Genomic DNA, 16,308 nt, shown 5'->3' with positions numbered 1-16,308 from the left:
CAAAGCAAAGTAAATCTGACAGTCTTTTGATCTAGAGTTTCTAAAATACTTCTGCAGTGTCTCCAGAAAGCCGTTAAAACAAAGTGTGCTGTAATTTCTGTTCTTATTTTTATTGCAACATTTCATTCCGTTGTATACCTTCACATCAACTAGATTAAGTACAGTGTAAGAAAAAACTGTCATGTGACTAAACAATTTTCTACCTTCTGTTTTCCAGACTAAAAATGGCCAGAAAAAGTAGGTGACTGACCATATTATTTTTATTTAGCCTGTCCAGTTTTTACTTATTGTTAGATAATTCAGTCTCAAATTGTACAGAGAGAATGGCATAGGCTGGGAAGAAACAGATGACACATATGTGAGTAAATTTTATTACTTTTCCAGAAAATACTTTCAATAAGTTGGTAATGTAGCAACAAACTTAGGCTCATACACCTTTGAAATTTTAAAGTAATCTTCAATGATGTTGATCAGGAAATTCTTTCATGGGTGGGATTACTTCTCCAGTCTCCAGAATTGTATCACCCTAGAAAAACAAAGGTGCATTAGTGATAAATCTTGTCAGCAGAGGTAACAGTTCCCCTCTGAGCTCATCTGGAAAACTTAGCTCAGTTCTGGCATTCAAACTTTAAAAATAACATAGGTAGAATAGAAGCTGTCTGAAGATAAGAAAGCAGTATCCAAAATCTTAAGGAATAAGGAACAAATAGGGGAAGTTTTACTCGAACCAAACAACCACAAAGAACATGAAAGTTGTCTTTACAAAGTGACAGAAGGATGACCTTTATTTGCTTGGCCCCAGAAAATAGGAGAAGCCCTAGAAAGAAGTTGTAGGGAAACAGCTTCACTTCAATAGAAAGAAAGAAAGAAAGAAAGAAAGTGAAGTCGCTCAGTCGTGTCCGACTCTTTGCAACCCCCTGGACTGTAGCCCACCAGGCTCCTCTGTCCATGGGATTCTCCAGGCAAGAATACTGGAGTGGGTTGCCATTTCCTTCTCCATCACTTCAATACAAGGTGGTATATATTCCCAGCAACTAAATATGGTAGGCAGCCACCAGTTTACTGTTTGGCTCAGAACAGATATTAAAGACAGACCTGCAAACTTTGCCTAGGTAGCTGGTCCAGCTGTCTTTCTAACTTTCCAAACCTAGATACAGCCTGTGTCACAGAACAGGAAGGGACTTCAAAGCTAGAACCAAGTAGTGTGAATTCTGGAACCTTCCACTGACAAGCTGTATAATTTTAGGCAAAGTACTTAGCTTTAATTTCAGCTCTCTGTTTAAGATAGCAGATTCCATAAGCCCGACAGTCCATGAATTGACTGAGTAGGGCAGAATTATCCCATCACCACCTGCCATTCCCTGTCCTGGTTGCTCAGGACTATAAACTTGTATTAGTGTAAGCCAGTATACATTTTGGGGAAAACCTGTTACCACAGCTAGCTTTACCCTTACACAGAAATTAATAACCTGAACTTCTATGAATGCTGCTGTAATAAAAATTTATCTACATGGCACTGGCTTAGCAGTCTGGCTTCAAGCCATGGGCACTGGAGGCTAATAGATGGAAACAAAAGGCACTAATCACTTAGAAGCACCAATAACTTAGAGGTTCTAGGAGAAGTACCTGGAAAAAAGTTATAGTATGGGTTTAACCAGTACACTAATGGCTGCCTTAGGAATGTACTTTAAGAAATGTAAGCCCAGGTAAGAAGTGGCTGATTTGAGAAGAGAAATAAAAATAAGAATCTAAAAATTCAGGACCATGCAATATTAGAAAATCAGATGGATTGTTTCTGAATCTCTAAAGAGTAGGAGCTAACACTGAGAAGATTCTGAGAAGCCCATAAAGCTGAGTAAACACAGGGACCCAGCACCATGCAAAGATCAGACTGAAGCCAAGGTAGCCTTTGAGCCACAGTATGTTTCAGTGGCTTCCACATAGGGCTGCCACTGAGTAGAGAGGCGGCAGGGTGAGGACAATGCAATGAAAGAACCTGGTAACTATGTGTACAAACCACAGATACTGGCAGGTGGGACTGACTAGAAGCACATACACTTCTACCAGGTTTTTCTTTCCGTGCCTGCCAATTGTGAGAACTAGATGGTCTAAGAAACCAAACATACGAAACAAAAGCCTGCGATTGTTTTCTCTGGCCCTCAACCTTCTGTGAACCTGAGGTAGACTTTAAAGGCTGTACAACCCTAAGAAGGGCATATTTCCCAGTCCTCATTTTAGATGTGGTCTAGATTGATAAAGGAAAATAAAGGATGCGCCTCCATGGCGCTCCCCCGCCAGGAGTCAGGAAGAACAATGAACAAAAGTGTTTCCTCCGGAAGCAAAATCAGTCCCATTCAAGTAACTTCCCACACACAGGGGTTAGGAGTCTTCACAGTGTTTGACCAGTGGGGTTTCAGAACCAAGGGACTGCTACACTGTCCACATTCCACTGTTGAATAATGGGTGTGATTGGGGGGACAAGGGATACAGTTCACTTGTCATTGATCCTCAAGTCTCTAAGAGAAGAATCTCTAAGATTAACCCTGACAGATATTACTGTGCCTCATCTGGCAGTCTCAGGTTGCATTGATGGAATGGGATCTTGGGGTTTCTCCCAAGGAAAAAGTCTTGTGTTACGTGTGTGGGAAGAAGGAAGCAGAGAGCCATTTGTTGACTAGAAAGATAGATTGTGGCAGAAACTCCAGGTATGGGAAGCTGGGAAATACAAAAAAGCACAAAGATATCTGGGACCATGAGAATAAGTCCTGGCCAACAGGACTTGAATAGAAGTGATTGATGTAGGCTACATCCAAGCTCAGACCTTAAAATCATCCTCTGAGATATTCAACCCTGTGATCTTGGAGCTGCATATTCTCAATGGCCTAACTATAATTGATCTATACTAGTCTGTTATATCAACAGGAAATAAACTTTTGGTAAGCCACTGTGATTTGGGGGTTTATTTCTTACTGTCTATCCTATTCCAAGGTATGTACAGATGAGCACTCTTAGGTCCTCAAAGGGGCAACTTCTCAAATGGGTCAGTGGTACAGAAACAGGAAAGAACCACAGTAGCAAAAAATACTGGTCTTCTAAAGAGATCCTCCTCCTTTCCCTTCAAACAGTAATGGCAAAATACATAACAAACATATAAATGGAAGAATAAATAAATTATCTAACTGGTTGAAACCAGCAAGATAAATGAGGCAAACTGAAGAATTGATGGTTTTGAACTGTGGTGTTGGAGAAGACTCTTAAGAGTCCCTTGGACTGCAAGAAGATCCAACCAGTACATTCTAAAGGACATCAGCCCTGGGTGTTCTTTGGAAGGAATGATGCTAAAGCTGAAACTCCAGTACTTTGGCCACCTCATGCAAAGAGCTGACTCATTGGAAAAGACTCTGATGCTGGAGGGATTGGGGGCAGGAGGAGAAGGGGACAACAGAGGATGAGATGGCTGGATGGCATCACCAACTCGATAACGTGAGTTTGAGTGAACTCCGGGAGATGGTGATGGACAGGGAGGCCGGGCGTGCTGCAATTCATGGGGTCACAAAGAGTCGCACACAACTGAGCGACTGAACTGAACTGAGCTGGGCACTGACAAACACCAGTTATACACAAATACAGAAGAAATCTCCTATTTCCTAAAGCAGAATTCCAGCTGGAAGAGTTAGCCAATTTTGGTGGTTCTCCCTAAAATTCCCTTCGACTGCAGTTGTCAATGGATTATTGTGACTATGTCATCTGATGGAAGCAAGAATCTACAGTTTTTTTTTCTAGAAGTACATAACTTAGAGATTGATGGTAATTAATTCATTATCTGTGACTAGAAATGGGAAAAGAACATAACATGTATTTGACTCTGCTAAACAATAACCTCATGAACAGCCAGCAAAATACCAACTGACTAATAAGTAACCTTTTAATGGTAAAAAGAATCATTTTAAATTAGGTTTATAGCCTACATATCCACAGTGTACAATTTAAAGCACACAATAACATTTTAAATTCACATATGGAGAGGCTATGGTCAAACTATCACAGGAAATGATAATAAGTTTGGAAATAATAGAAGAAGAATTCAGTTGCTCTTGCAATGCCCAGGTGTCTGCTCAGGACAGTGCCCTAAATCCTTAACCCACATGAAACAGGGCACCAGTGAACAACTATTGGGACTTTCAATTCACTTTAGGACTACGAAAGTCACACAAGTTTTACAGCCAGAGTGAAGAGAATGTGCCCATGTCCCAGGTTTAACTCCAATTGGTACATCACGCTATTTCCTCCTTTTTTCTTTTTTTTTTTAAGAGTATGCAATAGGTACTTAAAACTTTCAGCAAGAAGAATTTTAGTCTAATGATCATTTGGGAAGGGAGAGAGAAATATAAGCAAAAGAGAAAATAGATGTTTTAAGACTTACTGGAAATATTCTGGGCTTCTTTTCAACGATGGTATATGGTTTTGTCTGCAATAAAAGTAATTCTCTGTTAATTATGGTTTTAGAGTTTTTTCTAAAATACATCGATCATATCCCAAACTTTTACTAAGCTTCAGGCTCATACATTCAATTATTTACTCAAGATCTACTTGATCAAACAGGCATTGCAAACTTAACCAGGCCCATCACTTAACATCCCTCAGCCCCAAACTATTCCCTATCTCTGCAACGGCACTTTCATTCTCCTAGTTACAAAGGCCAAAAACCCTGACTGCTTGGCAGATCCTGCTGACTCCCCCTTGAGGATTTATCCTGAATCTAAGAGCTTCTCACCACTTCTAATATACTACTACCCTCGTCCAAGCTGCTACCATTTTTTCACCTACTAGTCTCTTGGCTTCTGCGTGTGCTCTCCTACCGTCTACTCTCCACACTGCAGAAAGAGTAGAGTGATTTTTTTTTTAATATTTACTTGGCTGCACTGGGTCTTAGTTGCAGCACGCAGGGTCTTTAGTTGTGGCATGCGGGCTCTTAGCTGCAGCATATGGGATCTAGCTCCCTGACCAAGGATCGAACCTAGGCCCTCTGCGTTGGGAGCTCAGAGTCCTAACCAATGGACCACCATGGAAGTTCCTACAGTGATTGAGATGCATCACTCCTCTGCTCAACTTTCATAATTCTTAAGGAAAAAAAGCCAGCGTCCTTGGCCAGCTCTCTGATCTCATGCTACCTGCCCCACCCCACCGCCTGCACTGTACTTGCAGGGGCTCGTCTGCGTTAGTACACTCTGTGGGGCCTGCTTGTGCCTCAGAACCCTCCCACTTCATGATTCCTCTGCCTGAAACGCTTTTCTCCATATCCCCAGTTCACTAACGTTTTTCAAAGAGCATTTCCTCAAAGAAGCTTAATTTGAATAGCAGTCCCTGTCATTCTCTAGTCTTCTACCCTTAAGTTTTTCTTCTACAGACTTAACCACCTGCTGTAACATTAACTTACAACATTTGCTTATCTCTTTACTGCCAGTCTCCAAGACTAGAACAAACATTTCGTGAAGACAGGGACTCAATCTGCCTTGCTCAGTGCTGTATCCCTACAGTGTTTAGAGCAGTGCCTTGCACACAGGAAGTGCTAAGTAAACGTACTATTAAGCACACACATCTGTACAAGATACCACACCAAACATTTAAAAGATTATTGGCATGATGTAAGACTTAGGCAAATTGGAACCAAAAGCAGGAGAGAAACTCATGAAACAATGTGAGGACATTCAAATGTCTCTCAAAACTGCAGCCAGAGGCAAGAAGATACTGAAATATCTTCACAGAGAATGTTCAGTTTAATGCAGCATAAAGGTATTAGCTGAAGTGAACTGGCTGTAACAGTACTGAGGATGCAGGCCTACCCAAACCAAGAGAAAGAATAAAGTAAAGGAGAGGCCTGTGGACATCTACTGACACAAAGCCTTTAATTATGTCCATCTGTCCAGGAAAAATCATCTGGAAGTATGAATTCCTCAGATAAGCCCCCATATTAATGGCTCAAATTCTCAACCTAGAAACTGCAGGTAGTTAAAATCTTTTTCTCTGAGGAGATAAGTATTTTTTCCATCCTAGAAATATTCAGTTAAACATAGCTATGACAAGGTAAATTAAGCCAGGGTATAAACAGGTAAATGTCAAATTTAATAAGGATTCTAGTTAAAATGCATTTAGATGTGTGAATTTTAAATTTAAAAAGATTTTCCTTTTAAGGGTCATTCACGTGTCCTGTAAAATTCAGCAGTCCCCAACATTTTTGGCACCTGGAGTCAGTTTCCTGGAAGATAATTTTTCCTGGGGCGGTGAGGCGGGGAGTGGTTTCAGGATGATTCAAGCACATTACATTCACTGTCACTTTATTTCTCTTATTATTACATCGGCTCCATCTCAGATCATTAGGCATTAGAACCTGGAGGCTGGTCCTGAGGTTGGGACCCCTGTCATAAATACTTAAAAATAAAACTGAATATATAAAATATACAAATTCAGCTTAAAACATTGAAGAGAATTTGATGATGTTTGTAAGTGGAATTGTTTTATGGAAATACAATTTGAATTATCCAAAGATAATAAGAACAAAGAAAAGAGACTGTTCATATTTTACTAGATGTATATCTAGTTAACAGAATTTTAAAATTGAATTTAAAAAATTAAGAAAAGGTTTTAAATTTGAAACTAAGAAATTGAATATTAATTTATATTTCGGGTAACTGGAACAGTTATTCCTGCACATAAAAACCACTCTTAGATGTTTTAAAAAAATTTCACAGACAGTAACATTTTTTTCTTCTCTAGGGTCCTGCATGTTAAGACACTGAAAAAAATAAGAGGTATAATGATACAAGGCTACCCTCATAGCTCAGTCAGTAAAGAATCTGCCTGCAGTGCAGAAGACCCAGGTTTGATTCTTGGGTTGGGAAGATCCTCTGGAGAAGGAAATGGCAACCCACCCCAGTAATCTTGCCTGGAGATTCCCATGGACAGAAGAGCCTGGTGCACTGCAGTCCATAGTGTCACAAGAGTTGGACAAGACTTAGTGACTAAACCACCACCATCATGATATAAAGCGGGCTGTGGATGTGTAAGTGAACATGAATATAAAACTTTGTCTAAGCTCATCAGTGACAGAAATGTAAACTACACTCTGACCTTAGCCATACATTGTTTGCCCCCTTGTAGTGGCTGAAGAAAGATTTTCTGTTGGTTTCTAAAGTGAAACACTAACCCCTAACTCCTCATTCCCACTGGCCTCCACTCATCTCATGTTTCTACCATGTAAGACAGCCCATGTCCACTCAGACTGCCACGGACACTGACAGGGCAGCACGTGCGCCTAAGCAAACTTACTTCCTCCCCATTCCAGAAAGCCCTCCTTTACAAAGTCCTACTTAGAACGTTAGTGTGGAGGAAGAAATTTTCCTTTACCTTTCTAGGCTCTGCTGGTTGGTCTAAGAATTAAGTTGACATGAGATAGATTAATAGGAGAAAAGCAAACAAAATTCAGTAACATCTACACATCGGAGAGACCCAGGAGAACCAAGTAACTCCCCAAATGAGTTAAATACCATCTTAGGCTAAAAGCAAAAGCAGACGCCAGGAGTAAGTGTTTGGGACTTAATTGGAGAGGAAGGCAATTCACATGGAGATGGAAAAGCAAAAATTTGGGAAACAAACATCTGCTGGACCATGAGAGACGATGGGACACAGTAGGGGATTTCAATAGCCTTTGCTAGGTTCCTTCCTGTCTACCACATCTAGAGTTCATATTATAGTTATCTATGGTGATAGTTCCGTTCTTGGAACAGGTCTTCTAATCTACGTTATTTTAAGAAGTTAGTGAAAGTGTTAGTTGCTCAGTCTTGACCAATTCTTGTGACCTGATAGACTAGCCCGCCAGGCTCCTCTGTCCATGGAATTTCTCCAGACAAGAATACTGGAGTGGGTAGCCATTCCCTTTTCCAGGGGATTCTCCAGGGGATCATGCTGACCCAGGGACTAAACCGGGGTCTCTTGCATTGCAGGCACATTCTTCACCATCGGAGCCACCAGGGAAGCTCTATCTCTTGTCTAACACTGTCCAACAGAAACATAATGGGAGTGGCTTATGTCATTTTCAGAGAAGGCAATGGCACCCCACTCCAATACTCTTGCCTGGAGAATCCCAGGGATGGGTGAGCCTGGTGGGCTGCCATCTGTGGGGTCGCACAGAGTCGGACACGACTGAAGTGACTTAGCAGTAGCAGCATGTCATTTTAATCTGCATGCCAAAGAGACATTGCAAAGTGGCAAATTTTGCTTCCCTGAACTTTCAAGGCTAAGAATTTTAGAGTCAAAATGACTGGGAAATTTTATTTCATCCCCACCTTGGGTTATTTATTTAAAAAGTATCTTCTGGCTCACTACTTTTTCATTCCTATTATCTCTGCCCTAATCAGATTCTCATCAGCTAACATCTAGTAAACTGCAACAGCCTCTGCTGATTTGCCTGACATCGGTACTTTCCTCCCTCCAACTCGCCCTACAGTTCTACGTTTTTATGTTTTCCTAAATAGATGAGCTCAGTTCAGTCGCTCAGTTGTGGCCGACTCTCTGCGACCCCATGGACTACAGCATGCCAGGCTTCTCTGTCCATTACCAACTCCCAGAGCTTGCTCAAACTCTTGTCCATTGAGCCGGTGATGCCATCCAACCATCTCATCCTCTGTTATCCCCTTCTCCTCCTGTCTTCACTCTTTCCCAACATCAGGGTCTTTTCTAGTGAGTCAGTTCTTTGCATCAGGTGGCCAAAGTACTGGAGCTTCAGCATCAGTCCTTCCAATGAATATTCAGGACTGATTTCCTTTAGGATTGATTGGTTGGATCTCCTCGCAGTCCAAGGGACTCTCAAGAGTCTTCTTCAATACCACAGTTCAGAAGCATCAATTCTTCAGTGCTCAGCTTTCTTTATGGTCCAACTCTCACATCCATACATGACTACTGGAAAAACTATAGCTTTGACTAGACGGACCTTTGTTGGCAAAGTAATGTCTCTGCTTTTTAATATGCTATCTAGGTTGGTCACAGCTTTTCTTCCAAGGAGTCTGCAGTGATTTTTGAGCCCAAGAAAATAAAGTCATTGTTTCCAAAACAGATCAAGCCTCCTACACACAAACCTTCAAGTTACAAAATTTCAAAGATGTAAATGTGTCTGCATGTCCAATCACCTAAGGCCTGAGTGAAATCGCAGCTTGCCCTCCATCTCCTATTGCTGATAATCCTTCAGCCCTATCATCTTCCACCCCTCCCCCTCCTCCAGTTAGTAACTCCTTACTCATTCACCTGATGCCAGCCCCTGTATGTCAGCTGTTATACTGTACTCCTGTACTTTTCAAGGTACTTTTGTTGTTCACTGTCACTTTTATGTATTATTTGTGTGAAAAGTACTATAAACCTATTACAGTACAGTACTTCATAGACCACTGTGTTAGTTGGGTACCTAGGCTAACTTGGTTTGACTTAAAAAAAAAACAACTGGATTTAATGAATGTGCTCTCAGAATGGAATTCATTCATATGTAGGAGACTTACTGTATATCACTTTATCAACTCACTCTCCTATTTAAAAGTGGAAAGCTTCTCACTGCCTGCCACATAGAATTCAACACGCATAAAACCAACCTCCTATCATCACCACCACCACTTTCCAGTATAAATAACCTCCTTACCTCATTCAGGTTCTGACACTTTACTCTGGCTTGCCAACTCTATCACTGCCCCAAACCACACTTCTCCCTGATGTCCTCCTCTCCATGCTTAGGTTCCAATCTCCTACCCCAGGTTGCTGCTCCTGCAGCTATCCAAACAGGTATACTCATCAACCCCCAACCCCCCACCCATTCAGGACCTAACATTCATCACTGGGTACAAGAATATCCTCCTCACTCTTTGGGTTATAAGACTCCACGCTGGGCAGGCAACTATCACCACTCTTCTTCCATTCCACTCCCTGAAATGTACTCTTTCCTCACCATGCCTGGGATCTAATACCCTACACCAAGGTATGCTGTGCTAAGTCGCTTCAGTCGTGTCCAACTCTTTGCGACCCTATGGACTGTAGCCCACACCAGGCTCCTCTGTCCATGGGATTCTCCAGGCAAGAATACTAGAGTGGGCTGCCGTGCCCTCCTCTGGGGGATCTTCCTGACCCAGGGATCAAACCTGTGTCTCATGTCTCCAGCATTGGCAGGCAGGTTCTTTACCGCTAGTGCCACCAGGAGAGCCCCCACCAAGGTATCCTGAACCTTTAAAATAAGGCAACAGGCTGAGTTCAATCATCACATGCAAATGTTCTGGACACACTGAATTCTAAAGAAAGTAAGTTGTGAAAAACCAGATAGAACAAAGGAAAAGGAAATGATGACAAAGACCTTTATCCATTTTGAATTCTATCTTATATCAGATCTGTGCTCAATAAAAAAGGAGCAGAAATTCTGTTCTCCTTTCCAGACTCAGGACCCTAATTTTGCACCAGTATTATTAGGTCAACTACATTCCTGATCATTAAAACATCATTTCTATGAGGAAATACGATTCAAGTTGTAACCAACTAATATAAAGATTAAATTTTCTGGGACATTCCTAGTGGCTCTGTGTTAAATGCATCAGCCTGCCACTGCAGGAGACATGGATTCGATCCCTGATCGGGGAAGATCCTACATGCTGCGGGGATGCCCGTGCATCACAAATACTGAAGCATGCGCACCCTCAAGGCTGTGCTCTGCAACAAGAGAAGCCGCTGCAATGAGAAGCCTGCATGCTGCAACTAGAAAACGCCCCCGCGAGAAAAGCCCGTGTAGCAATGGAGACCCAGCACCACCAAAAATAATAAACAAATACAATTATTTCAAAAAATTAACTTTCTGAAAAACCATGCATTAGTTAAGTTTCATTAAGCCGTCTACTGAAAAGATTCAAAGTAATTCAAGACCAAGTTATCAGTGGCAGATTATTTCAACTAAGTAGAAGAGGGTAAGGCAAACCCCTAGAGGAAATTACTTTGTGCAATATTAACAGTATCTTCTGGGATTTCCCTGGTGATCCAGTAGTTATGAATTTGCCTGTCAATGCCAGGGACACAAGTTCCAACCCTGGCCGGGGAAGATCCCAGTTGCCAGGGGGCAACTTAGCCTATGTGCTACAACTACTGAGCCCACTGCCCTGGAGCCTGTCCTTCACAACAAGAGAAGCCACCACCACAAGAAGCCAGTGCACTGCAATGGAGAGCAGCCCCCACTCGCTGCACCTAGAGAAAGCCTGCCCACAGCAACAAAGACCCAGCGCAGTCAAATACACTTAAATAAACAAGTATTGTTCAAAATAAATAAATTCTGAAAAACACATACTTAAAGCATACTTACAGTCACATGATACTTGAGATAATAATGAATAATCCAGACAGGAATAAGTACATGAGTAAAAGCAAAGACACTGTGTCGGTATGTCTTATAGATCTGGGGGAGAAAAAAAATACATGAAATAAATAGATTTCTCACTTTTTTTTTTGCCAAACTACAGTAATATATGCATAGATGTATGCCTTTAAAAAGACTTCTAAAATATCCTTAATATAAATTTATGATAAAATATGGCATTAAAAACTGATTTAACCAGAGTAATCAAAACTACAGAATTTTCAGGTAAAGTCATCTCCCTGGTTTATTAACTTCAGATATGCATGATCAACACCATTTGTATCATTCCACGTGTAGGTTGGACAACCTTGAGTACACTAATGCTGGAAAAAGAATGTTTTACCTACTGGGATAAGGGTGGCCTAAGCTCACTTTGAGGTGCCTTTAAACACACGTTGTTTTTAAAAAGAAAGGCAAAAGACAGCTAAAAGTGGAGTTTTTCCATGGCAGCCAATTTCAGTGAAAGAGACCTATCCTTTCAGGGAATGGATAATCTAGTTATAAGTGCTATAAGAGATATGATTATGGAAGAAAACGTTAACTCTAAGTAAGGTAAGACAGATTTCAACAAACGATTATTTCCTTAAATCACTGGCTGTCAACTTTCAATCAGTGGCTGCCAGTGAGTAATATCAGAGATACAAAGTGGGAGAGGGGAGGAGGGTTGAATTTTACCACCATACATTTGCACTGAATACATTCTTTGAAAAATTTGCACCAGACTTTGTAGCACAGTAAGAAAGTAGATACACATGGATTTCAAAGTGAACTCCTTCAATTACTAGCCCTGTGACCATGGGTAAATCACTGAATTTTTGTAGGTCTCCACTTCCACACATTCACAATGAGGATGAGAAAAGTTTTCTACATTACAGCAGTAAAAACTTAAGTTTTAACACACATAAAAGTGCCAGGCACAAAGTAAGCACCCAAGTGTTACTTATTACCACTATTTTTAGGCAAAGTCCCAAGGAATTCTGAGATACAGTATTCATCACCCATAACTGATGTGATTTAACAACAGCTTCAAGAAAATGTGAAGAGACCCCGAAAATAAAGACAACACTTGAATGATTTTCTGCAGAGTAAAGCCCAGGAATGCCATTCTAAAACAAAAGAATGTGTTAAATGTACACATTGGTGGTTAAGGAAGTTCAGTTCAGTTCAGTCACTCAGTCGTGTCTGACTCTTTGCAACCCTATGGACTGCAGCATGCCAGGCCTCCCTGTCCATCACCAACTCCCGGAGTTGACTCAAACTCATGTCCATCAAGTCGGTGATGCCATCCAACCACCTCATCCTCTGTCGTCCCCTTCTCCTCCCACCTCCAATCTTTCCCAGCATCAAGGTCTTTTCAAATGAGTCGGCTCTTTGCATCAGGTGGCCAAAGTATTGGAGTTTCAGCTTCAGCATCAGTCCTTCCAATGAACACTCAGGACTGATCTCTTTCAGGATGGACTGGTTGGATCTCCTTGCAGTCCAAGGGACTGTCAAGAGTCTTTTCCAACACCACAGTTCAAAAACATCAATTCTTCGGTACTCAGCTTTCTTTTTAGGCCAACTCTCACGTCCATACATGACTACCGGAAAAACCATAGTCTTGACTAGACGGACCTTTTTGGCAAAGTAATGTCTCTGCTTTTTAATATGCTGTCTAGGTTGGTCATAACTTTCCTTCCAAGCAGTAAGCGTCTTTTAATTCCATGGCTGCAGTCACCATCTGCAGTGATTTTGGAGCCCCCCCAAAATAAAATCTGACACTGTTTCCACTGTTTCCCTATCTATTTCCCATGAAGTGATCGGACCAGATGCCATGATCTTCGTTTTCTGAATGTTGAGCTTGAAGCCAACTTTTTCACTCTCCTCTTTCACTTTCATCAAGAGGCTTTTTAGTTCCTCTTCACTTTCTGCCATATGAGTGGTGTCATCTGCATATCTGAGGTTTTGATATTTCTCCTGGCAATCTCGAATACAGCTCGGGCTTCATCCAGCCCAGCGTTTCTCATGATGTACTCTGCATATAAGTTAAATAAACAGGGTGACAATATACAGCCTTCACGTACTCCTTTCCCAATTTGGAACCAGTCTGTTGTTCCACGCCCAGTTCTAACTGTTGTTTCGTGACCTGCATACAGATTTCTCAAGAGGCAGGACAGGTGGTCTGGTATTCCCATCTCTTGAAGAATTTTCCACAGTTTATTGTGATCCACACAGTCAAAGGCTTTGGCATAGTCCAGAAAGCAGAAGTAGACGATTTTCTGGAACTCTCTTGCTTTTTCGATGATCCAGCGGATGTTGGCAATTTAATCTCTGGTTCCTCTGCCTTTTCTAAAACCACCTTGAACATCTGGAATTTCATGGTTCCCATATTGTTGAAGCTGGCTTGGAGAATTTTGAGCATTACTTTACTAGCAAGTGAGAAGAGTGCAATTGTGCAGTAGTTTGAGTATTCTTTGGCATTGCCTTTCTTAGGGATTGGAATGAAAACTGAGCTTTTCCAATCCCGTGGCCACTGCTGAGATTTCCAAATTTGCTGGCACAGCATCATCTTTTAGGATTTGAAATAGCTCAACTGGAATTCCATCACCTCCACGAGCTTTGTTCATAGTGATGTTTCCTAAGGCCCACTTGACTTCACATTCAAGGATGTCTGGCTCTAGGTGAGTGATCACACCGTCGTGATTATCTGGGTCGTGAAGATCCCTTTTGTACAGTTCCTCTGTGTATTCTGCCACCTCTTCTTAATATCTTCTGCTTTTGTTAGGTCCATACTATTTCCGTCCTTTATTGAGCCCATCTTTGCATGAAATGTTCCCTTAGTATCACTAATTTTCTTGAAGAGATCTCTAGTCTTTCCCATTCTATTGTTTTCCTCTATTTCTTTGCAGGGACCACTGAGGAAGGCTTTCTTATCTCTCCTTGCTATTCTTTGGAACTCTGCATTCAAATGAGTGTATCTTTCCTTTTCTCCTTTGCTTTTCGCTTCTCTTCTTTTCACAGCTATCAACAGCATATCAACAGGACCTCTTCTTTTACAGTAATTAACATGGAGCTGCATTACCAGCTAGAGGATTATCCTGCTTTCCGGTAGTCGAGTGTAGTGTTAGTTGGTCTGTGTAATCTCAACCTCAAAAATCACACAAGTGTGCTTGGATACTAAAATCACTGAATTTTAACTCTAGTGAATCCTTGGCCATCCTTCTGAGGAAAAGTTTCCCCAGTCAAAAGAAAGCCAAACCTGTAGCGTCCTGTATAATCTAGGCAAAGATTCGCCTCCTTCTCATCACACTTGAGAGACAAAGGGCAAGACAATCCCAAAGCCACACAAGCTCCGAACTCCTGACTTCCAGCGCATGACTCTTGGGACCAGAGGGAGTCCGAGACAAGCCTAAGTCTCGACTGAACCTGACTCTCCCTTGGGGAACTTCCGGGGGCAGAGCGAGTTAGTCCTTAACGCGGCTATAGCGAACAGGTTGTCTCAGCAGCCAGGCCGTGGACTGCGATGGGACGAGAGTGGGTGGGGGCTGGGGAGGGCGGTCACTCACCACGTTCTTCCAGAGAGCTCCGTCTTGCAAAAATTTATTCCAGAATCGCTCCACAGGCGACACCCTCTGCGGAGGCAGCACCGGTTCCCGGGGGCTCAGCTCCTGATCTTTCAGCCATCGCCTTCTTAGCTCTCGCAGCTGCTGCAGCCGCAGTTTCTCGTCGGGCGTATACCCCGACATGTCGCTGCTGATACCAAGGCAGCAGGAGTCGGCGCGCACCCGAACCAGGGTCTTGTCACTTACGCGCGCTCCCGCTCTGCAAAGCGACCTTGCGAGGACGCTTGGGAGCGGCGCGCAGTTGTAACGTCACTCTGCTCCTGCCCCCGAGCGACTCCAACCTGCGCGTAGTGGCTGGGCATGCGCAAAGCCCTGCACACCTCGCCGGCTGTACTGGTCCAAACTACCGGAAGCGGCGGGGGCGGGGGCCGCGGTCCGCTTAGTTACCTGAAGGGTATGAGAGGTCGGAGGACTAGAGGTTCTGTTAAGGAAGAACTGGTGTGCTGGATATTGGAAGAATGAGAATATGTGACTCAATGAATGTGACGTCCAAGTGTTAAATGCTGTATTTGCTCTCCCACCTTAGAATTTTCTCTTCCTGTGACCTACAGAGTGTGTGGAGACATTAAGTCTTTTGTCAGTGACTGGAAAAGTGACCCTGAGCAGCCGTCTCAGTCTGTTGCTTCATCTGTTGCTGTTATTGTTTAGTTGCTAAGTCGTGTCTGACTCTTTTGCGACCCCTTGGACTGTAGCCGGCCAGGCTTCTCTGTCCATGGGATTTCCCAGGCAAGAATACTGGAGTGAGTTGCCATACCCTTCTCCAGGGAAATCTTCCTGACCCTGGGGTCTGCACTGCAGGCGGATTCTTTGCAGCTGAGCCACTGGGGGAAGCCTTCCTTCATCTGTACTGTAGAAGTAAAAAGAATCTCAATATATAGCAGAGTTGTACACATTCACCCTTTGATCCGGTATTCTCATTTCTAGAATTCTGTCCTAAAGATATAGTAGTAAAAGTACTATTGTTCTATTAGTAAATAGTACAAGTACTATTGCAAATTTGTTTACTGCAGCACCATATATAATAAAATATGGAAATTCCTCAACAAATGGCTAGTTGAATAAATTGTAAACGAACGCAATGAAGTGAGTTCCTAGAAACATAATATTGTTCAGTGGGAAAAAAGCTACGTGGAGAGAAGTGTACATAGTACCTTTTATCCAAAAAAGGGAGGACAGTAGTAATGTTATATATAAATTTGCCTATGAAACGGCCTAGGGACTATGGCCAACCCAGTAACCATGAATATCTCTAGCTCCTAGATTGTGATCTCTAGATAC

The 16,308-nt window shown here is 42.3% G+C and overlaps 1 protein-coding gene across 1 annotated transcript; it reads right to left on the bottom strand.

The window, feature by feature from the left end:
* NDUFB6 (NADH:ubiquinone oxidoreductase subunit B6) lies at nucleotides 349-15,291 on the bottom strand. The gene is made up of 4 exons (XM_018051880.1): nucleotides 14,974-15,291; nucleotides 11,375-11,467; nucleotides 4,424-4,468; nucleotides 349-526 (listed from the first exon to the last, which is right to left on the bottom strand). Exons 1-4 carry the CDS (start codon nucleotides 15,151-15,153, stop codon nucleotides 458-460), a joined length of 387 nt encoding a protein of 128 aa, XP_017907369.1. The 5' UTR covers nucleotides 15,154-15,291; the 3' UTR covers nucleotides 349-457.

The sequence above is a fragment of the Capra hircus genome, chromosome 8 (genome assembly GCF_001704415.2).
Source record: "Capra hircus breed San Clemente chromosome 8, ASM170441v1, whole genome shotgun sequence".
Taxonomy (NCBI): domain Eukaryota; kingdom Metazoa; phylum Chordata; class Mammalia; order Artiodactyla; family Bovidae; genus Capra; species Capra hircus.
The sequence above is the reverse complement of the archived record's forward strand: the minus strand, read 5'-3'. Positions and strand labels throughout refer to the sequence as shown.